At 33.4% G+C, this 25,948-nt stretch overlaps 1 protein-coding gene across 1 annotated transcript; it reads left to right on the top strand.

Moving 5' to 3' along the window:
• Positions 1 to 868: 868 nt before the first annotated feature.
• LOC134235368 (putative amine oxidase [copper-containing]) lies at positions 869 to 4,797 on the top strand. Its single transcript, XM_062717504.1, has 4 exons — positions 869 to 893; positions 1,092 to 1,124; positions 1,627 to 3,566; positions 4,478 to 4,797. Exons 1-4 carry the CDS (start codon positions 869 to 871, stop codon positions 4,775 to 4,777), a joined length of 2,298 nt encoding a protein of 765 aa, XP_062573488.1. The 3' UTR covers positions 4,778 to 4,797.
• Positions 4,798 to 25,948: the final 21,151 nt, after the last annotated feature.

Raw genomic sequence — 25,948 nt, 5'->3', positions numbered from 1 at the left:
AAAGTCTTCAAAATACGGTCGAGTTATCTACAAAATTTACGTTTCCGACAGTGAGCGATTGATATTATAATCTCTTTACTTAAGTTACATTTCACTGTTCAATACGTTATATATAACGCTTTTTTTAAATTGTGAAAGTACTTTTTGTTAGCGGCCAATTTGATGCTTTGCATGAATTTTACATGTTTATACACTGGAATGTCGACGGATTTCCCGTTATTTCACGATCGTGACAAGGAGTACACGGCGGGTGTGACCGGTCAACAGGGGATGCTAACTCCTCCATGGCACGTAATTCCACCTCTGATGTTCTGGAGTTTCGTGTTTGCTCTGCTACTATGTAAAATAAAAACGAAATTGTTCCCGTGATAACGAGTGCCGATTCATTAAATGATGGTATTTTTATTCATCTAAATACCTTTATGTATCACATGCCCTGAATTTATTCTTTTTCAATTAATACTCATGTCAACGCATCATTATCATTGTGCACCACGTGCCCGTCTTAATTTTAATGAAAACAAAGAGAAACAACTCAAACCATCATGATTTAGTTGAAAGAATTACAGCGGACACGGATTTCAGTGTATTAAAATGCCAAAGTTTTTACTATAAGCAAATAAAAATGAAAAAAAAAGACAGGATCCAAGAAAAAAGTCTTGAAAAAACATATATAATTTTTAGACTTGAGTCTGTTTAAATTAAACCACTATCAGAAATCTTGTGTCCCGTAAGAGGTAGGTAATTGAAGATGTTTGTATAATTTGTGCATTAATCAAGATTTGATCCTAATTGATAATCAATTAAAGAGTTCCTTAAAAACCAACGTTTGTCAGAAGTATTCTATAGCCTCCAGGTACTTAGCTTAATGACAGTGATTGCATATAATACATGTACGATGTTCAAAATTTAGGCGAGACATTGTTTTTGATGAGTAAAATTTTACGTGTAAAGTTTACGGATTTACACAACTCGTAAAAAATTAGTAAAAAGTAGCAGAACGTAAAATATACCCGTTATACGGTAAATGTACATGCATTTTTGTCTGAATATTTTGAGCAATAATACCGATATTTGTTTTTACATTTCAGGTCCTCATGAGACTGCTCCACATTATCTAAAATGTAAGTATGGACTACAAGGGGCGGATAAGAGATTGCTTGTATTGTTTATCATTTTTTATCCCTCAAAGATTTTATAATTGAAATTCGAATATTTACGTTTCCAATGTCCTTTTTCGGAATTAAATAACAAATAGTTAATGTACTATATTTCCTTATCAATGTAATATGATAGGTGTTGTCAAAAACACGTTCAGGGCGAGACAGATACATGTAGCTTGTGGATTGGCGGAATTCAGAGCATTTAAATATACGAAATAACTTTTAGATTTTTCGATTTTATGACAGTGATCAATCGATTGGCTTGCGTGATAATTGTATGCATAAACGTCTTCGGCAGTCATGCAAATTTTATGCAAGCGAATCAATTTATCACATTATGAAATCACAAAATAAGACAGTTATTACTTAGATGAACGAATAAACAAGTCTGATTCTTTGTGAGTAATGTTTTAAAATTTGCTGGCTTAATCGTCTAACTTTTCTTACTCTGTTTTTCTTATAGCCCCTACTAATAATAAAAATATACCAAATGGTTGCCCTCAATGTCATGGACCGCTATCTAAAGATTTCATTGATCTCAGTGAACTTGGAAACCCGTCACCATTTCATGATCTGACAAGTGAGGAAATTAAAGCAATTTTCAATTTCATGTTTACACAACGAAGTCTTAATTTGACAGTGCAGAGTGAGGCAACTTTGTCTTCAAACTACATTTACACCATGGAATTAATTCTTCCTAAAAAGAAGAACATCGAAAGTAATCCTCAGAGACAAATTATACGGAAAGCGTTGGTCACTGTATTTCATGGTGGAAAAGTGAGTCCGGTTGTAGCAGAATACTGTGTACAGCTAGCTCCACGTATAGGATTTTGTGGAATTCCTAGGTATATCCCATTTTCCTTTAGACCTGCCACATTTCCAGAAATATCAGCAGCCATCAAAGTTCTAATTGAGAAGACAAATAGGCTGGCTGGTGATATTTTGTTTGAGAGTTTTGAGGGTTCTCTAGTGAACTGTAGTAACAGGTGTCTTGGGTTTCAAATAATCATTCCTTATGCCGCTATAATTTCTGGAATTCGTGATAAAGGTTTTCGAGGTTACTGGTTTCCTTTTTTTCAAAGACGACGCCCAAGTACCCTAAATCCTGTTGATTTTATTGTTCTTGTCACCATAAACGGGACTGGTACACCACAGACTGCAGATGTGTGGTACAATGGCCAACTGTTTGATTCGCTTCAATCATTTAGAAAGGCTTGGCTAAAAGGAATGGTGAAAAAACTTCATGTGTGTTTCCCTTCAGATCTACATCCACCTGAAGTGTTTCCTCCACATCCTCAAAGACCTCCAACACAAGTAGAACCGGACGGGAAACGTTACTCAATCAAAGGCCAGTCAGTTCACTACATGAACTGGGACTTTCAGTTTGGGGTATCACCTACTCATGGTCCTCAGCTTTTCCAAATAAAATTCAAAAACGAAATGATAGTTTATCAGTTAGGTCTTTCAGAAATGACAGTTTTCTATTCGTCATCGGAACCATTTGGTAGATTTGCTAATTATTTTGACAGCATTAGTTTGATTGGAAACAGAATTCAGACATTAGTTCCAGGCGTTGATTGCCCATCTCACGCAACTTTTGCCGATTCAAGGTTTATGTCGGAAACTTCAGATATGCCAGTTATAAAAAGGAACTCTATATGCGTATTCGAACACAATACGGGTATCCCGCTCAGACGACATTATGTTGCAGACGACTACCCGTCTGGCTTTTATGAAGGTGTACCTAACACTGTACTTGTTCTCCGAATGATATCTACTGTTGGAAATTATGACTACATCTATGACTTTATGTTCTACAACAATGGCGCAATGGAGACTAAAGTAACTACATCAGGGATTGTTTCGCCGTCCTACGTCCAAGATAGCTGTAAGTATGGCTTCCAGATAAACACACAAGCTACTGGCATTCTTCATCATCACATGTTTAATTTTAAGGTTGATCTTGACATCGGAGGCACGAAAAACACCTACTCCACATACGATATACGTGAAGAAAAAGTCCCAAATCAATTCTTAAAGGGACGATATCCCGAAAAATGGTTCCAAACTAAAATTGTAAAAGTAAATTATGCCACAGAGAGAGAAGCCGCTTTAAGGTATAATTTTAGCCAACCCCGATATCATGTGTTCTACAATGAAGATAAAAAGGATAAGTTTGGGAATCCTAAAGCATATCGGCTTTTATTAAGAGGAATGTCCAAGAGTCTGTTCAAAGAAGGCGTAGGGAACGAACCAGGAGCATCGTGGATGAGATATCAACTGGCAGTCACAAAGAGAAAGGAAACAGAACAATATAGTAGCTCTAAATACGCTACCTTTGATGGAAAGGACCGGGTTGTAAATTTTGAAAACTTTATAGGAGATGAACCAATTCTACAAGAGGTAAACTTCAACTTCCATCCTCGGTAACTCGTAAACTAGGCTAATTTTTGCCTTTTATGCATTTGTGACTTCCCCGAAAGAGGTTTGTTCACAGAGATAGAGAGAGAGAGAGCGAGAAAAAGGATATTCTTTTGCGACTGCTATTATTTGTAATTCCCAATTTTTATTGATTGATTGTTTATTGTTTAACGTTCCTCTCGAGAATTTTTTACTCATTGGGAGACATCACTACTTTCTGATGGAGAGCTGCAAATTATGTTCTTTTCTCGGCAGTTAGGGGTCATTGAACAGGGAGGGATATTTTTCGTACCAGCTCCCACTGGGAAAAGGGACATCAAATTGTACGGTCTTATCAACATCTATTATCAGTAAAATATTCAATTATGAAAAATGTGACAAGATTTTTTGTTGTTTTTCATTTCGAGTCCATTAGTATATTAATAGATATGTCTTTTGTTTGTTGAGAAAACGCCGTCGATATATCTAAATGTAGAGTTAAAGACAATGTTAATATATCTGAATGTTGAATTTAAAGTCTGTTGTTTAACATCCCTATAATTTCACACTCACGCAGTTTTTTTTACAGCAGAGGGCTGCAATTTTAGACTTTTTACGGCCTTAGAGCAAAGAGAGTTTATTTTCTTGAAAGCAATTGCAGCGATAGGGGATCTTGATTCATAGAGTCTCATCAACGTCACACAGGGGATTCGAACTCATGACGTAACCTGGCTCAGTTCCATACTCAGCATCTCTTAGAGCAAACGCTCTTACCGCTGGGCCATAAAAGTGGCTTTAACAAAGTAATCATTTCAATGATTAATAACAAGGGATATGAAATTCATATAAACTACCTTTGCGAACTCTATTGTTTTGAAAACATAGTGTACTTGATTTTTTTTTTTTACTTTTAGGACCTTGTTGCTTGGGTCACCTTAGGTATACACCACATACCCCATACGTCAGAGACACCCATTATGCAAACTGTCGGCGGTGACGTCAGCTTCTTCCTTCTGCCTTTCAATTATTTTCCTAAAGATCCAAGTTTGGGAATTCGTGACAGCGTTGGAATTTATTACAGTGATCCTAAAGGTCCTCTGAAGGTTCTCTCGAACATGGATGGGGTTGACTGTGTACCGAGTCCAAGTTACACAGTGGAGGACCTTGCAGCAAATCCTGAGGACTTCTTACCTCGACCTAAATGTGAGAAGTGACCACACAAAAATGAGACGAAAATGAGACAATGTTTTCTTTGTAAAATCAGGAATCTTAAGAATTATTCAAGGGCAAAGTATGATAACAGCCGAATTAAATTTACCTCTACTATCGCATAATAATAAATAGATTTGCTAGATAGACAAATTTTTGACCTATATTTTCTGAAACAAAATGATTATTTAATGTAATGAAAAAATTGCATAAAAAAAAAAAAAATGGACATATTTTTTTATACTTTCCCGTGAGCTCTTTATGTTTCTTAACTCTTTACAACTTACTGAACTTTTATGCAATAAACACTTTATGTTCACGTCATTTAAATCGAAATTTAAAATTTCCACGCAAGCACCTTATACCGTGGTATACGTTTATCTAAAGTTGAGCATAAATAATATCATGACGTTATATTTTAATACAATCTTCTTAACGTCATTACTTTGTGATAAGTAAATTTAAAGTTCATGCTTGACACTGGGATTGTACGAACTAAGGGTTTGTCCTGATCTCGAATATTAATTGTTTTGGTAAGCTGAAGATTCCTTTCAGAAAAAATGAGGGTAAATTAAGGCAGTACCTAGATCATTTTGGCGAATAGACCTTATTTCGTAAAATGTAACATTGATTTATCAGAAAACCAATTGATTGATTGATTGTATATTGTTAATCGTCTCTCTCGAGAATTTTCATTCATGTGGAAATGCCACCATTTGCCGGTGGAGAGCTGCAAATTTTGTCTTATACGCGGCACTAAAGGCAAGTGAGCAGGGAGGGATCTTTTTGCACCAGCACCAACTGCGACATCGGACCTCAGTTTATACTGTCTCGTCCGAAAGATCTGTCTCCACGTCTCAAAATGGGATTCGAACCCGCGACGTAAGGATTGACTCCTTACTTCGTGACTCTAAAGCAGACACTCTAACCACTGCGCCACGCAAACCGATAGATAAAACATTTAATATTTCATTATCCTTTATGTAGACGTCATAGTGCCTTAGGCTCAATTCAGCACTTTAATAAGACGTCATCACGTAATGTCTATTTATAGAAAATTGCCTTTACGAAAAAAATGAAAAGTCCATAGATACTTTTTTTTTTCGCAAAATTATATATGTAATTTCAGGGTAAGTTCCAATCCAAATGCTGCTAGAATGTTGATATTTTAAATCCGAAAAAAAAATTCATGAAACCTTACAGGTTGTTCATGTGATTAATGAACTGTCATCGATTCATGTTAGCCATACAATTCTAGCAGCACTTTCCAAATACCATAAAACACATTCTTTCAATACAGTAAAAAAAATTACCTTTCAATGTATTCGTATAGTATTGAACTTTTGCTTCTTTGTTGATAGAATGATAGAGGAGAGGCTAAAATGGATTTCAATACTCTGTCTGTATTCATTATACAAAAGTACGAGGGTTGTCTTAAAAGTTCCTGGACAATGATGTTTTTGTGAAAAGGAATGGTTTTATATAATTTTCTTGTAAATCAAGATATTTCTTATGAAATAAACGTCATTGTTCACGAACTTTTTGGACAACCCTCGTATAATATGTAAAAATCAGCGTACCTTACTCTTAATATTTAATTCCTTATATATCACACATATGGTATTCATGGTATATGCCTTTAAACTCGCATGTCGTATAATCGTTGATATGAATTCATTTTACGTTTGATTTTTACTCGGGAAATATTTTATCAATGGTAATGACGTGATAGTCTTGGTATTTAACGCCAGTAATTAATGAAGGACAAACTTTAAGCTATTTATACCATCCAAAAACGACAAAATTTAGTTCATATATTGTTTTTGAATGGTTGCATTGACTTCTTTGACCTGAAATAAAACTTTTAATATACATTTAAAAATAAATCATTATCTTCAAAGTTCCCCCATGGAGCATACTACGACTTCATGTTGTATAGGCAATAAGGATATCTGATTGCAAAATAAACATACCAGCGAAAAATAAGAGGACAATATATTTATCTCTGATAATGGCTAATATATGCTAAAAAATCATACTTTGATAGGGATATATCAAATTATGTTGTAATTAAGTCATAAGGATGTATATAGACTACACAGCATTACACATTTCCATCATTAAATTAGATATTACATCAAGAAATGACAAATTCATCATGTAACTGATTTTGAAAGAGAGAAAATTATGAACTTAACGTCAATTTTGATTCAAAGATATTGAGTGAAGATCTGCATAAATTAAATCTTGGAAATATTGAATAATCTGATAATAGATCCTGCAAGGTCAAGTTTGCCTCTTTAAAAACTTGATAAAATCAGCAAACAGTGCTTTACCTGTTTTCTTAAAAGCTAATGATAAAATGTGTAGATTTTTTAATGTGTCAGAGAATTAATTCCTGATAATTTCTACAAATCAATAAATTTTAGTTTATTCAGATTTGTTTAATATTAGTTTGATATGATATGATTCGATTTTCTACGTTCTAATAGATTTTCAAAGTTTTTCAAATAAAAATTGGGGTAAATAATGCTCCTTATAATTGAAAACAATGCTTTTCCAGTAGGGACCAGTACATAGTGGTCATCATGTAATTCTTTTTTTTTTTTTACAAATGAATTATTGAAGACAGAAAATTATAAGGTTTTCATGTTAAACCTCACTCGTTTATGCAGTGTTAAATTTTCAACATCCTTCTTATACTGTAATCAAATTCTGACAAAAGCCAATGTCTTCTTTTTCGCGTGACTTTCATTCTTTGAATAGATATTTATACCCCCGCTTGAAAAGTGGAAAAGAATACTGTAATCGGTATGTCCGTCCGTCCGTCTGTCCGTCCGTCCGTCCGTCCGTACGTCCGTCTGTCCGTCTGACCGTCCGTTTGGGATACCCATCTCTTATCCGCAACTCCTATTATACCACTTAGTGAAATTTAATGAAACTTTCACAGAATCTTTATTACATATTGCCATTTTGCACCTCGTATTGTACTTTATGATCCGTCACATAACATAGGTTGCCCGGCCACAGTAAAACATAGACTTTGTCATCAGTTCTAACCATATGGAAGGCGAGGGGTATCATTTAGTGAGCTCATCGCTGACAGTACCTCTAGTTTAACTTACATACAGTTCTTTATATCTCCCTTAAGTTCACCAGTTGACCAACATTTTTATGTGTTTTTTTTTTAAATTGAAAGACTATATTAACAATAACTATTTTGAAAATCTTATCATTTACTCCAAACAAAAGATGGGAACATATTGTTTTACCCTGTTTCTTTTCATAATGATTTATGTCTTCCGTCTTTTTTTTTGGAATACCTTATAGGTATTTCCCTGTCTCTTTCTCTGTTTTTTCCCCAAAATATTGCACTAGTGATTTTGCTCAAGCTATTAAATGGATTTCGATAACATATTCAGACGGAAAATATCCATATAAACACAGGTACAAAAACGTCCATTAATACTACACCCAGATAGTCTACTTATCTGTATAATTTGATGTATTTGCAAGCTTGCAGACAACGATTTCTTGACTTTTTTGAAAATTGATTTGACATCCCAAGAATGAATGCGTACATACAAAAGCTTGGTATAAACATATTCGTGTTGTTTCTTCATGGTATGAATAGCAATGTTTTTGCCACGGGGGTTAATTAAAAAAAATGACATCAACTTTTTCTAAATTTGTGACATGCTATTAAATCTTTTTCAAAGAAAACATTTGTTTGTATCATCTGTCCTTAATTTTTTTTTCCAAAATGGGGTAATTGCCAGTACTAAGAAACAGTTCCGATGATAAATCAGATGCACAGATGAAAGAATGTAAAACAAAGGTTATCCGGTAAAATCGTGGACAAGATTTCACGCGTGAATAATTATTATTGAATCTCCATAAATAATTTCTCGCACAAATGTACGGTCTTCTGAGGACTTATTAGCAAGATACGGAAAATATTTCCACCATCTTTCAACTGATAGACAATCTATTATTGACGGTCAACAGTGTCAGCGTCTTATGCTTTTACAATAGCATTTTGTCTGTTTGTTTTGTACTACCTTAGGACTTGATCAAGAAAGACCTTTCTCACGCGCATATCAGACAAGCAAAAGGAATAGGGATGTTTAAATTTCAAATATTCAACATCATAACAGCAAATTGTAGCTTACAAGACAATCCTTACACTTGATTTAAAAAACAAGGCCCCAAAACTAATCTGCATGCCATGTAAATTTCTTTTTAAAAATTACCCATCATGTCACCTCAAGAATGCAGTGACTTGACGTCATATTCTATAATGACCTCATATCTAGGTAGTTTATGTCCAGGTATTTCACCGTTCGTTCAGCGTATGTCCAACGCGCCTTCACCATTCGTTCAGATTGCGTTCACCGCTGACCGTGCGCATATGTTCACCGTTCGGTCTTCGTTCTGTTTACATTGCGCTTACCTTGCGTTGAGCGTGCACTTATTCCTATGTTTTTGTCGTCATTCGGAACTCTGAAGTGAAAGGACTTGTGTTTTTGATGGTAGGTATTTATACGTTTTTTTAAACAAAGATATCATATTCGAAAAATTATTATATCATGCCAAAAACGATCAACGATATTTATATTTTTATCTTTAAAGCTTATCAGTTACTTAACATCAATTTTAAATGAGGGCTATGAACAAATACTTCCTGAAAGGCAACATTTTGTTGTTATGTTTCAAACGACAAATCGGTTATGATTGGAAATTAATCCAAGTCTTTTAATTTTACCAATGGCTTAAACTATACAAATAAAATATTTCTAACATGTATGTTTAAAAAAATGCTCAAAAATATGTTATAGCTAGTTTTGAGAATTAAAACAGTACTGCTAATATACTCAACAAAAAAAGTAAAGGGTTATCAAATCCTTCATTTATAATTTTTACATCGAAAAAGTAAATTTATTCAAAATAAATTTCATAATTTCCTCTGTTAAGTTCCTACACATTTGATAAAAAAATTATGGGAATTGTTCACTTGAACAGAAGAACAAGAGTACCAATTATGGATACCCTCCTATTCAAAGTGAATTTCCATACACAGTAATTGCATGCTTTGTTTAATTCAAACCTGACAATTATCCAACAACTCTCAAAACTTGGTTTGGCCTCCCCTTGTCTGAATAACAGCCCTGTATAGCCTTGGGAAACTTCTAATGAGTGAACAGACGGTTCTTTGTAGTATCCGATCCAATTCCTCTGAAAGAGCAACTTCAGGTCCATTGGTATAACATGGAGCAGGATAACGCTGCTGAATTTGCCTCTGAAGAACATCCCAGACATGTTCAATAAGATTGCAGTATGGTGACTTCGAGGGCCACCATATTCTATAGATAGTCTCTGTTTCAAGGTACTGGTTCACTATGTTTGCCCTATTTGGTCTGGCGTTATCATCCATTAAAACAAATTCTGTTCCTATTGTATCGGCCTATGTTCTCGCAATTGGCTGAAGGATATCATTTTAGTATCTGATACCGGTCGGTGCTCCATTTCTGATGATGTACAACTCCGTGGACCTCTGAATAGAAATGCCTCCCCACAACATAAAAGAACCTCCACCAAAACCATCATGTTGTGCCACGCAACAGTCACTAAAAAGTTCATTCTTCTGTCTCCACAATCGTCACCTTCCATCATTAAAATCCACACGGAATTTTGAATCATCACATCAATTTATAATAAATTTCAGAATTGAAATTTCCTTTACTTAACTACAGTATATTTTACATAACCCTTAACTTTTTTTGTTGAGTATATTTAATTAATTAAATATCTATTATGTAAACAAAATTGTGTTTTTTTAAAGACCAATTGTTCAAAACCTAATACATTTGAATTTGTTCTACTCTACGCATACAAAGTCTATTATTTGGGAGGGAGAATACGATCCTTCACCGCAACTAAGTTAATGTAAGAGTTCCCTTACACAAAATATTATAGTAAATTACAGTTAACTATATTTTACTATAATTAACTTTAGTTAAGTATAGTTTACTATAGTTAACAATAGAACCATAGTTAAAACTTAAAACCATACTCTACATTTTATGAGATGTCAAGATTAATATTTACTAAAGTTTCAGAGAACTTTTAAAAACCCGACCCGTCTCTTAAAGATATAATGTATAAGAAGTGCATCTTAATTTCAAAATTGAACCGATAAATAAGCAATATTTATTAAAATTTATTCAATATTAATGTTGTGCAGATAATAGGTAAGTCTTATTTAGGGAGATAAAATTTGCGTCATTTAGAATCAAAATATTTACTTCATTTACTTCAGTCAACATGTTTTCTTCTACTTTTAAATATAAATATTGTATTCAAATAAATTACATGTACTTTGCCTAATTGAATTAGGATTAACAAAAAGCAGTCACACCAAACCCAATATCACCAATTTAAGGTTTATAAAAGCAAACTATAAGTCTGGTGAATCTTTTACTTGCAGCATAACCAAGAGTGTTCACAGGTTACATCTGACTTCAGATCAGTATGTTCTGAACTAAAGTATTTATCGGAAACAAGTTTAAATACACCACCATGCGAGTCACATTTGCAATCATTTCGTTAGCATGTGAAGCCACTAAGGAAAACTTCTGTTGATTGAATGTCTTTGTGTAATCGTGATTACCTATGATTATATCTAGTTAAGATGGTGCGACAAAATTCTCTAGGTTTGCCTTTTTTTAATTTCTGACTGATTGGCAATTGAAAACTATCACTATTAAGAACAGATGATACAAAAAAAGATCCCTGGATTGGTATATATTTTTGGGCTTATTCCATTAAAACGGGTGTAAACATTCTAGAATATAAATAAATTGTAAAATGTTTATGATGTTCAAAATTCAACATCTCTGAAACCATCCTTATTAATTTATACAAATATTTTACACTTCAAGTCCCATTTTCAAAAAAAAAAAAAATGAATAAGAATTAAAAAAGTCTACGATGTTAAACTCATTTTACTCATTAAAACATGACTCATGTTGTTATTTTCAAATTTTTAACAAAATTTTGTTTGTCTCATCTCTCCTCAAAGGTGATCTTTGAAACTAAGTGTAATTTGATAGTCACGTGTACTTGAACTATTTTGTACTGAGGAAGATGTTGGTGTTAGACTACCCATACTTTGTCAGTGAATAATGAGTCATTTAGATGTTCATAAATATTTTGTACTCAAAAATGAAGAAGTGTTAAAATGGAAGTTCAACAATTTGGAAGACCACAAAGATCGCTTTCCCATGATGCATTATGTAACCCATGGTAAATTAATGTGTTCATTTCTAGACATTCTTTATGATACAAAATATTGCAACTGTAAACAATAATTACAGACCTCTGCAGTTTTCCATGTAACCGCGCTTTTACAAGAGCTACATGGGAACTTAGGCAAGGATTGGGTTAAAATGCATACGCGTTTGCTAATAATATGACACAGAAGTATAGTGGGACATGTTTGTTAGGGGTCGTAAAATAAAGGTATCTTAAGTCTAAGACCATGGTTTTGTAGGACTTATGTACAATATAAAACTTTGCCAATCTTAGCAAAACTAAAGTAATCCGTAAAGATGGCTTAAGAATGTATGAACTTTTTGTACACATATGTAAAATTTATAAACATTGAATTTCGATGTTTCAAAGATTCCTCTATTCAAATCATGCGTTACAGGAGAAGAAAAGACAATTTCTTTTTAATAGCGGTAAAATAATTCAAGTAGTCGAATACTTAACAGGTTTTATGTTACGACCACCTGGTGGCGATCAGGTTTAAGTTTTTATCTGGAGAGTTTAATCTTTTTCATGAGATAACTCGCTCACAATTGTACTTGTCTATGTAGTTTTCTAACATCCCTCGTACAAGAAAAGTTTGTAATAGCGAAGTTCTGTAGGCCTGCGAATTGAGCTATAGATAAGTACCTATATACCTATATCTGTAATTCGTTATATACGTATAAAGAATTCGTTCAAGTATGCAAAACGAGTTCGTTAAATCAATGTTTTTCTTCATCTGTGGCTAACAAATAAGTTTAGGATAGTTTGAAATGTAAAATTTATCTTGGAGTATAAAAGTTTTGAAATGAACTAAGTTTCATAAATTCATTAAAGATTTATCATACGTCTGTCGACTATTGGACAATGTTTGGTCGAAGATCGACCGATGATCGGCCGATGTCTGTTGCCCGCCACTCAACCCCGTCGACATCAGATTCAAGGGACACTTGATTTTCGGCAATACCTCGGACAATTCTTGAAAGATGTTAAAATGAAAGGTTGCCTATAAAGAACAACGTGGGACATCGGCGGAGACATCGTTGATTTTCACCGATTCTACGAATGGCCTCAGTTAGCGTCATACCATTATAGTTGTCCACCTGGCAACCCCGCCTTTTTTAATATAAAAAAAAACCATCAGTTCCTCATCGTATGCCTTATCGCTAGATAATGCAACTGATTCTTTACCATGGATAACCATCCTTCAATAGCCACCGGCCAGGAAATGTGACAGAAACCCCAGTCACATTTCCAAAAAAAAAAAAAAAAAAAAAAAAAGCGGCCGACGGGTTTTGAAGCAAAAATGGAATTCATCAGGTGACAGTCGGCAGTTCAGCAGCCATTGTCTTGCCAGACATATGATGATGTATACATCAGTTAAAATTAAAGGAAATATACCTCGTTAATGTTGCTTGAGATATTTGATAGCAAATGCCAAACCTTTAAACTCATTTGTATGTAAACAACAAAAATAGTAAATCTTACTAGCATAAACGAGGTGCTATCAAGACGTTCGTGGACAAGGACCATGAAATTAAAACCGCTTTAGGAACATCAATGAATTTTAAATATTTATTTATCAACATCTTTTCTATCTATAGAATAAACAGCAAATCATAAATTTTATTTTTAAATAGATCAGTAACTTTGTTCTAAGCAATGGTATGTCCAGGCGGCACAACCTCGAAAAAGAGGTTTTTTCGACCTAAGTGTAACTTAATTAACTACATGTATCTTGATATGAGCATTCAACATTCAAATTCCCGTTAATCCCCTTCCCCGCAGTCACGCATTTTAACGCATATACCATTTCCTATTTCTGACGCAAAATCACGCATTTACCGTTTCCCGCAATCACGCATTTTCACGCACTTTAAAAAGTTCATTAAATCTTCAATTCATTGCCAAATTCCAACGATTTCATACTTGTTTAATCTTATAAAATAAGAAAAAAATATTTTCTAATCAAAATATTACGTCATGAAATTATTTACGCTAAACTTTAGAGAAACTTGTTCCCTGCTAGAAAGTGTTTGCGGGGAAATGGTAAAGTTATATTTCTATGACGTGAAGATTCAATTTATTTTCCATAACAATTTTGTAAGTTGTAAAGTGTTAATTCACTGGTATGTGTTTGACCACTTTTAAGATATGGATCTATTTACCTTATTCTGGAAGTTCTATGAAATTTTATTGTAAATTTTACATGGAGTATCCCAACAAATATTGCCTTGCAAATCACGTCGAAAGAGGGAGGAGTTTCCTTTTTCAACATTCTATAAAGTTTTGCCCCTGATAAAAAAGTATACACCTAGGAAATTTCTAAACTGGCTATGGAAAAATAAAATGCATCCAGATTACGTGTTTTTAATGCCAAAATACATTCAGGGACAAAATTGATGCAATTGTATTTGTCAATTTGTATTCAAGGTTGCAAAAATCTTCCACTTCAACTCATCAAATTATGATGCTGATCATGTGTTTTAGTTATATTAAAATCCAAAACAAAAACTTCTATGATCCGTCACATAACTTGAGTTTCCCGCCCACAGCAAAACATGGACTTTGCCATTATAATCATATGGGAGGCCGGGGGTATCATTTAGTGAGCTAATTGCTTGCAGTACGTCTTGTTTTTTACATTATGAAAGCCCCAGTATTGTATTGCATACTAAAGAGCAGACAGGCCTTATTTCAGTAAAAAAAATAAAAGTTCAACAAGTTGTTTACCTTTATAAATGGAAGAGTATCTTATTAATATTTAGCCAAAATTACGATTTTCAAAGCATGTATATGAATTATTCACTGATTCAGTTAAATGCACCTTTTAGTAAAGGCGATGATCAGAAACGTATGTAAACATTCAAAATGCATTAAAACATAATCCAAAATATCATTTTTGTATAAAAGGAAAAAAAATACACTGCATTAAAAATATATGTATTAAGATTCAGTATTTTGTTTAAATAGTAATACGTACAGCGACAATCGATTTTTCTGTTGAGCTATCGATTGTCAGCATCGCCAAGCTTCCAAAGACGATTTTTCGTTCGTCAGCAATCGTAGAATCACAACTGTCAATCATATGTTTGCCAACGTTTTTTATACAAATAAATTATCTTTGAATAGAGGCACGATACTAACGTACACAGTCGGCTTTAAGACATCAGCAAAAATGCAAGCTGGAAAGGTATGTGAAATTTCTAGAAATATATGTGTTATACATGTAATTATCAACATTAACTTCTGAAATTCTATGAGTAGTAAATATAAAGTAACTGTTTCAATTCTGTCAAATAAGGAAAACTTGATGGAAGTAAATTCCATGTAGTTAACAAACAAAAATTGAAAAATAACCAAAGGAATATGGAAACATTTATACTCAGTATATATTAATCGTCTTTACTTAAAAAAAATTGCCCTGCAATATCACCTCTATTGCTTCATAAAAAGCTTTTAGGCACACTTTACTTTATAATATACTTTTTAATGAAGAGAAAATTCAAGTTAATTGAATAAAATCCTTTAAAATGTATTTATTATCAGAACAATACATGTTATTGCTATTTTGAAAAAAAAAATTCTGATACCCTCCCTGAGTAAAATTTAATTAAATGATTACTTTTGATAATGAACGATTTTATCATTCTATTAATGTGTTGAATTACAATTTCTGTGTGTGTTTTTTTTTTATTTTCTTTGTCTACATTTGTAGCATTTGTATCATGATTGATGAAATGCTAGTATTTTTTTAAAATATATTTAGCAATATAAAACAGAATATTCATACATGAATTTTGAAATTTGTTGTGTTATTCTGGCAAACCGACGGTGAAATTGATTTGCATATCATTTTGTGTATACTCTCGCGTGAAAATATACATGACAAAGTAACGTCACAACGAGGTAGTACAGAGATGCTTATAAAATTGAAATATATATAAATCAGCGTGAAATTCAAATATTGAATATATTATTGTGCTTCTAAACTTTTTTAAAATATGTCAGGTATGGAAAGATTTTCTCAATCGATTTTGTCATCAATATTCAATTCTTAATTTCAAAGAAGTGGAGCTAACCATTTACATTAAAGTTTGTAATATTAAGTTATCTTTTCCGATAACCTTTCATATTTTAAATTTTATATTTTTTTTGAATATGTCTTTATTTGGTTGAAATTTACACTATTTCTTTAACGGTTGTACTTTTTTCCGATCAAGGTCATATACAATTTATCATTTCTGAAAACAGAACAAAGTCTGCTACAATACTACTTTGTTAAACGTTAAAAATCATAAATGTGGCTATGTAAGATGTACGTCCATACAGGTGAGACCTCCACAGCAAAAAACTTTCAACTGTTTGAAGGTGGGTAGTAAACAATAGGGTCTCGGGGTAGCAGTATTTAGATGGAAATATTGTCGACAATGCCTTTCACGAGTAGTGGTCAGCAATTAAACTACTGGCGAGCCCAAGATATGCTTTCTTTGGCAAATATTTTGACACAAATCAAGAATCAAATTGAATAAAAAGTATTTTTGTTAGAATACTATGCATTTTATTGATATGTAAATATAACAACCTAGTCTCGTCGAGACATACCATGGAGGTGCTTCAAAGAAATTTGTTTTTTAGTTTTCTTTAGGTAAATGCAAACTGTTGATATTTATTTTAATATTGTACTTATTTTCAGATCCTTTTTGTGTTGTTAACTGTTTTAATGTTGTACTTACGTTTTAGATAGTTATTGTGCTGTTCGTTGGTTAAGCTGAGTCCCTGACAGAGAGATCAAGCAGGCTCCGTAAGTCACACACATCCTCTTAGAAAGAAAGAGATAGGTTACATGTATATGTAACCTAACTATTTGAAAATCACCTGAAAAACCAATTCGATGTTAATTTGATTTATTAATCATGTCATAGATGGAATGGATAGAGTGCTTGTTTTTGGATTGATTCCCATTGCGGGACATAGTGATTGATCCTTCGGAGGAGACATTGATAATAAATATGCCATGCAAGCTCATTCTACATGTCACAATAACAAAATCCAAGTCATGTTTATTCTGGTAAAGTCATTCAGTTTGTTAATACCATTAGAGCGAAATGACTTCATTCTATCTATCCAGAACTTTTCCTTGCTTTTTCTCTGAGCGTCTGTCCATCTTAGGTCATGGTCAATCACCACTGCTGTCATGTCCTCCAATTTGTAACCTTCAATATTGAAATGCTCCACAAGGTTTTCATTGAAGTCTCTTGTTTATAAAGAATTTAATTGCAAAATGGATTTAAAGGCGGGGCTAGGAAGGGGTTGACAGCTTATGACTCTTAAATGAGGCTCAAGTTCATTTAAATATTAATTAGAAAGGCATGACATTTTAGGGTTTTGAAAAGCCTGATATAAAATTAAAATTTGGAAACATATACAGCGAGCCGTTCAAAGCAGTGATCATCAGAAATGTTTGTACATGCATAGGTCTAAAAAATTATTCGGGAAAAATGTAGATGTACATGTATATAGCATATCCTCTGAGGTAATACTGTTGCCATACTAACTTAAATGGAAGAGTGTTGCGAACTTATAGCATAAAATAATAATTCCGAATGTAATCTTCTCACATTAATTTGAGTGTATTGTCAATGATATAAGCACTGCAAATTTTTGTATGTTGTACATGCAAGTGGCCTGATTTTTATTTAGATATATTATTGTAGCCATCCTCATGATCGTGTTAGTTATAACTTTACATGTCTACACATTAGGCCCCGCCTCCTTATTGTAACCTTAAGTGTGCTGCGTTTTTTACAAATGCCAACGACTTATGATACAGATCAGCTTGAAAATTGAGATTCTGAATAAGCCACATAAAGCCCGCCTGGTCATAGTTAAAACACAGATTCAAGAAATAATATTTGACCGAAAATGAACCGGGATATTGAAAATTTTATTGGGCAATGTGCAGTGTGTAAGAAGTAGAGGAATTTTTACTGCAAGGAACCATTGATTCTTAGGGAGATTCCTTCACGTTCCTTGGACAAAGACTCAGCATATATATTTTTGTTCAAAGATTTGGAATATCTTTTGTGTTTCGATTGCTATTTTGAATTTCCAGATAGTCCCAATACCTTCAACATCAAGTTCACAAGCTATCACTGCGTATAAATCTGTGTTTGCTCGTCATAGCATTCCGACAGAACTATTGATGGACAACGGACCTCAGTTCTACAAAATTGCATATTTTCAGTAATCATTATTTTGTGTGAAATCGTGGGTCCCGAAGGTATGTTTCGGGATTTATATTTAAGCACCATCTAGTTACAGCTATTAGCCTTATCCTTATCAAAATAACTGTTGGCTCCGAAAATGGGGTTAAAAATTTTTACCCACCTTCAACCATCAATTTTCACTATAGAAAATACATGTGCAATTTTTTTGGTATAAGGTGTGGGATATCTTTTGGACCAAATCTTCTGGTGCATTCTGAAATTGTAATATCTGTAATCTGATCTGGCATACGAATAAATGCTCTACACACTCTCTCTCTCTCTCTCTCTCTCTCTCTCTCTCTCTCTCTCTCTCTCTCTCTCTCTCTCTCTCTCTCTCTCTCTCTCTCTCTCTCTCTCTCTCTCTCTCTCTCTCTTTATTATTTAACGTGCTGCAGAACAGACCTGCAAATATGCTTCAGGTTCATATGAACCAAATTGTTCATCAGTTACAGTATTTAAGAGCACATAAAAATATTAATTTTTACCCGTGTTGCATTCTTCAAGAGTTTAGGTGTGTAACATTTACTGCGAAACACCCTGTATATTGTTTCAGAAACTCGCTGGAACTGGAAATATAACCGATGTAAAATGGTGGTACACGCAAGAGTTGGAGAATAAAATCAAATACACAAAAGGGACCTCAGTTGTTCTCATGTTCCTGTCCTGAGAGGTTTTATGGGAATGTATGTCAGTGTGAGTCACCTTATGTTTTTAAAATATTACGGTGAAAGCATCTTTTCCTGTTTCGTATCATTTTTGTACACAAAAAAAAAATAGTTAAATTATTATCATGTCGAAACTGAAAATATCGAAAAAAGTTGATTTAAAACCTCGCCTCAAATCCAAAAACCTACTGAGGTACATTCTATGATATATTCAATGTTTGTGAATCATAAGGTAAGGATATGGAGATAACGAACAGTATTCAATCTCAAAGTTCATAAAACAATACAAAATAAGAGCAGAGCAAACACGGACCCCCAAAACATTAGAGGTGGGAACAGGTGCCATGGAGGAGTGAGCATCCCCTGTCGACGGGTCACACCCGCATTGTGCTCTTTGTCATGATCAGGAAATAACGGGAAAAATCCGTCGTCAATTCAGTGTATAAATAATGGACTAACAATTGGTAGGGAAAACTTCAGTCAGCATTGGACTCAATGGTCTTTCGAGATATACTGTAAACCAGCTATTTTTTTAATCATCTTTTAATTGCGATTCATCATTTTGAAATCAATTTGCAACTATTAATTGTCACGACAAAAAGAAAGTTACAAATTAGTTCGTGACCTTTAATAATTGCTTCTGAAAGTTGGTTGCGAATGTTTACAGTATATAACAATGGTTTTTTTTTCAATTCAAAAGTTTTGTTTTTCTAGTCCATGTATGCAGCCATCATGATTGTCAGAAGGGAGCGTGTGAGCCAGATAAGACCAGTGCACGCCGTTATAAATGTAACTGTTTGGAAGGTTACAAAGGGAAGAATTGTGAAGGTAATTTATATAAAAAATGTTATTATTATATATAATGCAGAGGTCGCCTGCTTTCCCCAGGAGTCAGGACTGTAGCTCTTGTGTTGATAAAAGTCTGTAACATTTATTTCATATAAAAAATTTTTATTGACTATAAATATACATAATATCTCGTCATAACAAATGAGATGCCATCAGCTTTTCTTAATTTGTGTATTGATATTCTTATGCCCTCCTAATTTTTTGTTTTTCTAGTCCATGTATGCGATCATCATAATTGTCAGAATGGAACTTGTGAGCCAGATACGACCAGTGCAAGTGGTTACAAATGTAATTGTGTTGAAAGTTATGAAGGGGAGATTTGTGAAGGTACTTCAAAGTGTTTATTATTTGATATACAGCAGAAGTCGCCCTCATGCCGCAGTCAAAAGTGCAGTTGTTCTCGAGTCACAGAGTTTGCAGTCGATACTAACGTTGCAAGTTCGAACCTCACTGCGGGAATCGGAGGTCGATTATTGTTAACTATATATATAGTATAGGATATAGGCATACATTGGAAAAATCTTTTTAATACAAGTACATATACAACCCTTCTGTAGTCCTTCAGGATATGTTCCAATTATCTGTTGGAATTTTGCGGTCAACTTGATATATCCTAATGTACTCAGTAGGTATAAGTCTGTAACATTTATTTCATACTCAGATTTGTTACTGACTAATGCTACACATAATATTACTGCATTGCAAACGAGATGTCATCGGCTTTACTTAATCTGTGTATTAATATTCTAATATCAATCAAATTTTTGTTTTTCTAGTCCATGTTTGCGATCATTATAATTGTCAGAATGGAACTTGTGAGGCAGATAAGACCAGATCACGTGGTTACAAATGTAATTGTGTTGAAAGTTATGAAGGGGAGATTTGTGAAGGTAATTTTTCTAAAAGTGTTTATTTTTTTTTATATACAGCAGAAATCGCCCACTTGCAGCAGTGATACATGTAAGTATAGTTGTTCTTGAGTCGTGAAATATGCAGTTGATACTTACGTCGCAAGTACGAACCCCGCTGGAACAGACTGAGTCCGATTTTTCTTTCTTTTATCTTCTTCTATCTTCTTCGATAGCTCACCTTAACCGAGGGCCCAACTGAGCATTTCTGATCAAAAATTTTGCGATGTATGTAGTTGTTGTAGTTGTTGTCGTCGTCGTTAACTTTTCACATTTTCATCTTTTAATTTCAAGAACCACTTGGCCAATTTCAACCAAACTTGCCATAAAGTACTAATGGGTATAGGGGATTCAAGTTTGTTTAAAAGAAGGGACACGCCTTTTTTCAAGGGGAAATATTTATGAATAAGGGAAAAATTAATGGTATCTTAAAAAAATGTCTTCTCAAGATTCATTGGGCTAGGAGAGGTGGAACTTGTGCAAAAGCATCCTCCTTAGCGAAGATTCAAGTTTGTTCAAATTATGACCCCACTGTGGTAAAATGGGGCCACAGTGAGGTATCATATTTTGACATAGGAATATATAGGGAAATAACTTTCAATACATACAAGTATATATACGAGGGTTGTCCGTAAAGTTCGTGGACAACATTGATAATTACTGACAAACATTGATAGAATATATGAAACTATAATTTTCAGTAAATTCATCTTTCATCTTATTAATAACAACAAAAACAAAGCACAAATAGTTATATTTTTCTCAGATACAAAAAAAAAAACACTCACTTATGATCATACCCGGAGCACCAAAACGAAAATCTTTGACGTTACCTGACATCAAAAGCTAAATACGAGTACATGTAATTTTTTTTCAACATAGTCACCGTTCAACTCAATACATTTCTTATGTTGATTTAACCAGTCATAAAAATGTGCACAAAATCTTCAGGTTTCATACGTAAATTAATATTTAACAATGCCTGTCTTATTACCTGCAATCATCCTACCCCTGTCCGCGTAAAAACGACTTTATTTAAGGAAATACGGCAAATTCACGTTACGAAATTAACTTTTTACAGCACTGCAATCTCGGAATGATGGTATTCCTTCATGCATGTCATCCTGTAAACTGTTTCTTCCGTCTGAAAATTTTATTTTCAACTAAATACTTAAGAATAGCTTTCTATACTATATTTTCCCGACTGTTTACAGCATTTAAGGGTCTCTGTTGGTGTTTTTCCGACGTTTACGCAGAATTCTATCACTGCTCACTGCTCAACCTATTTCAAAAACGCCCCTTTTCGAACAAAGCCGATCCTGTCCAAATAGATTCTAACCTAGATTTCTCAGCCATTTATGAACTCTGAACGTTCAAATTTTGCAGGTTTGTAGTTATCACTTTTGTCAACCTCCGAATGTAAAAGCAATCCGAATTTCCGCAGAATTTAAAAAAAAATGCAAATGAAATTTATAAGGTGATAAATAACTTTTTAATCAAAATATTGCGGTGCTCCGGGTCACCATACCAAGTCTAATAATGAAGCCATAATTGTAATTATTATATATTTGAAATTGAATAAAATTTTACATTCTCTAGTTCAGTTCATAGTTAGTAAAGGATTATAAATATGTTAATAATAAATATCAATGACATCAACTTTCTTAAAATTTGAGCTTGTCCACGAACTTTACGGACAACCCTCGTATACAGCCCAAATGTAGTCTTTAAGGATATGTTCCAATTATCTGTTTGAATTTTGTGGCTTCTATCTATGAAAAATAGTTTCTATCACTTAAACGTCAAATTGATATATCCCGATGAACTCGGAAGGTTCAAGTCTGTAACAATTATTTCATACTCAGATTTGTTACTGACTATAAATACATGAAATATTAGTGCATAACAAGGGAGATGTCTTCGGCATTTCTTAATTTGTGTATCAATAAACCCCCCAATTTTTGCTTTTCTAGTCCATGTATGCGATCATCATGATTGTCAGAATGGAACTTGTGAGGCAGATACGACCAGTGTACGTGGATATAAATGTAATTGTGTTAAAAGTTATGAAGGGGAGAATTGTGAAGGTAATTTATATAAAGTGTTTATTATTTTATATTCAGCATAATCGCCCACATGGCGTAGTGAGTTGTTCTTGAGTCGCAGAGTATGTAGTTGATACTTACGTCGAAAGTTCGAACCCTACTGAGGGAAATAAAGGCCGATTCTTCTATCGATATTATTGTTCAAGTGATCTTTTCGTATCAAAATGTGTCCGTTGTCTACTGTTGTTGCATTTGTTGGTGTCGTTTTCGCCGTCGTTAACTTTTCACATATTCATCTCCTTTTCATGAATAACCAAACTTACCACAAAATATGCATTTGTAAAACGGATTTCAATTTGTTAAAAAGAAGAAACACACCCTTTTCCAAGGGGAGATAATTATGAATTAGTGAAAAAATAATGACAATTCTATTTAAAAAAAATCATTTTCTCAATAACCACTGTGCCTGGAATAATGAAACTCGGATGGAATCATCCTCAGGTAGTGTAGGTTCAAATATGTAAAGATTCAAGTTTGTTCAAATCATGACCCCCGGGGTAGATTGGGGTCACAATAGGGTATCAAAGTTTAACATAGGAATACATAGAAAAAAATCTTTAATTTTTTTTTCACAAGATCCGCTGGGCTAGAAAAGACGAAACTCATGCAAAAACACCTTCTTAAAGGAAAAATTCAATTTTGTTCAAGTCATAACCCCTGGGGGTAGGATTGGGACACAATTGGGTTTCAAAGTTTTACATATGATCTTTAAAAAACATCTTATTCTACAGAACCTCTGTGCCAGTAAAAATGAAACTCAATGTATACATGTAGAAGCATCGTTTGGTATATATAAATACATATAATATAACTGCATTGCAAACAAGATGTCTTTAGCTTTTCTTAATTTTTGTATTAATATTCTAAAATCCCAACAACGGTACTAAGGAACATGTTTTAATTACTTTCCAGTCTTTGACTTAGTCCGGGTACTTAAAAGTAAGATGATTATTGAACAGGGATTTAATATCCTCTTTTATAAGGAGAATAAAATGATATAATCCATTTTTTGATCAGCAATTCGGGTAAAAAGGTCATTATAACTCTGATAGAAATAAAAAAGCAAAAACAAAAAACAAAACAAAACAATCCAGCGTCGAATAATATAAGTTGACATTTTCCTCTTGATCGGCAATTGTTCTATACTGTCCTTTCAGGAAAAAACAGCGTGGGTTATATTTTTAGCTGTCATTTTCGAGTAAAATTAGTGTGATGTTGACCAACATTATTATAAGTAACAAAACAACTAGAGTTTGATTATAACTGTCTGTATTTATCTTTTAAAAGAACTTGTGTGAGGTTATACTGCTGACTGATATTTTTCACCTATCAGTAAAAGTAGCATTGGGTTAAATGCATGACTAGTATTCTTAACCTAAAAGTAAAACTAGTGTAATGTTATATTTGTGGCTAATTTTCTTTATTTATAGGATGAACTATTATGGGTTTTTCATGATGAATGATAATCTTTATCCAGCAGCAGAACTAGACTAGTGTAGAGTAATATTGGTGACTGTTATTCTTTATCTATCAGTAGAACTATTAGACGAAAATATTGATTACTGATATTTTTATAGCATTAAAACTAGTGTAGGGTTATTTGGATTACTGACAATCTTTATCTATCAGCTAAACTAACGTGGGGTATATTGAAGACTTACAAATCATGTATTTTTTCCCCTTGCTCGTTTGGTTATATAATGATATGTGAAATCGTTTATCAGTAGAAAAAGTGTGGAGATTTATGAACGACTGACAATCTTTATCTATCAGTCAAACTAGTGTTGGGTAATGTTGATGACTACTGACGATCTATATCTGTAGATTACTGGACTAGCTAGCTATATAGGGTTATACAATGATAAATGACATTTTTATCAATCAGTAGAACAAGTGTGGTTACTAACTAAGTTTTTTTATCTTTCAGCTCGGAGTTGTCCTCACCTCTGGATAAAACACAACAATTACTGCTTCCTCCTCAGTGATGACAAACTCGACTGGGCCGAGGCAGCGGTTTGAATCCTTCTTCAGATCACTTTTACAAGTTTTAAATAATGGCTATTTATTATTAACAGAAAATTGAGATACACATATTTCAAAATACTATTTTTTTTAGCATGTTTAGACCTATGGTCAATCAATTAATTTCATTATTCATTTAATTACAGAGAAAATGTCGTTCATTTGACTCAATTCTGGCTGAACCGATCACACAAGACATCAACAATTTTATCGTTTCAAAGATGATTGTCCAAAGTGAGTAAAATTTTTAAAATTGTATTATTGTGGATGAAAACTGTTAATAAATATAAACAATGTCTATTACGCAGGGGGAATAAGGAAGCATACAAAATATTCTACCTTGGCTAAATCAGTGCTGCATTATGACGTCATAGTAGGCAAGATGACGTCAATTTTAGAAATCAGGTTTTCGTAATATTGGTATTTAGCGATGTAATTTAACTCTAGAAAATGATTATAAACGTGTAAACATTAACAAAAATAAAATGTTTTTATTTCGTTACGCTATAACAGTCATTATGATTGAAATCTACCACCGATGACGTCATATGTGTACATCAAGTAACTCGGAAATTGATCATATCGTGTAAAGAGAATTTGGCTAAGACGGCATGTTTAAAGATACGTAAAATGGATTTTAAAAGGAAATATCGGAAATATTGTGTTAAATTCATATGGAGTTCAATTATTAAACAGGTATGCTAATTTATTTTCATCGATTATATTCTCTTTCGAAGACAGTCAGCTATATTATGTATCCCGGTCGGCCTATGGTCTATCATTCTTGACCAAAAAATGCAACAGAACAACAATAAGCTGGATATTTCAAAACATACGTTTTGTACAGAATGAAAGTTTGCGTTTTGACAAACTTGGAAAGTGCTGCTAGAATCCCGAGTTAAGCATGGTTGTACGAAAAATCTCGATTCATATGTATAAAATTCAAAACAAAGGGTACGGTTTCGTACGAATGTGTGGAATAAATATTTTACGGACAAGATAGTGGGATTCTAGCAGCACTTTTTAGACAAAATAGATGTTTTTCAG

The sequence above is a fragment of the Saccostrea cucullata genome, unplaced genomic scaffold, assembly GCF_032062105.1.
Source record: "Saccostrea cucullata isolate Sc308-1 unplaced genomic scaffold, CSIRO_AGI_Scuc_v1 ctg3764, whole genome shotgun sequence".
Classification (NCBI taxonomy): domain Eukaryota; kingdom Metazoa; phylum Mollusca; class Bivalvia; order Ostreida; family Ostreidae; genus Saccostrea; species Saccostrea cuccullata.
This window is presented reverse-complemented; position numbering and strand designations above follow the sequence as displayed.

Coding starts and splice junctions, on each gene's coding strand:
- LOC134235368 (XM_062717504.1), top strand. CDS start 869: ATGACAGTGATTGCATATAATACAT. Junction 894..1,091: donor AGTGATTGCATATAATACAT/GTACGATGTTCA, acceptor TTTACATTTCAG/GTCCTCATGAGACTGCTCCA. Junction 3,567..4,477: donor ATGAACCAATTCTACAAGAG/GTAAACTTCAAC, acceptor TTTTACTTTTAG/GACCTTGTTGCTTGGGTCAC.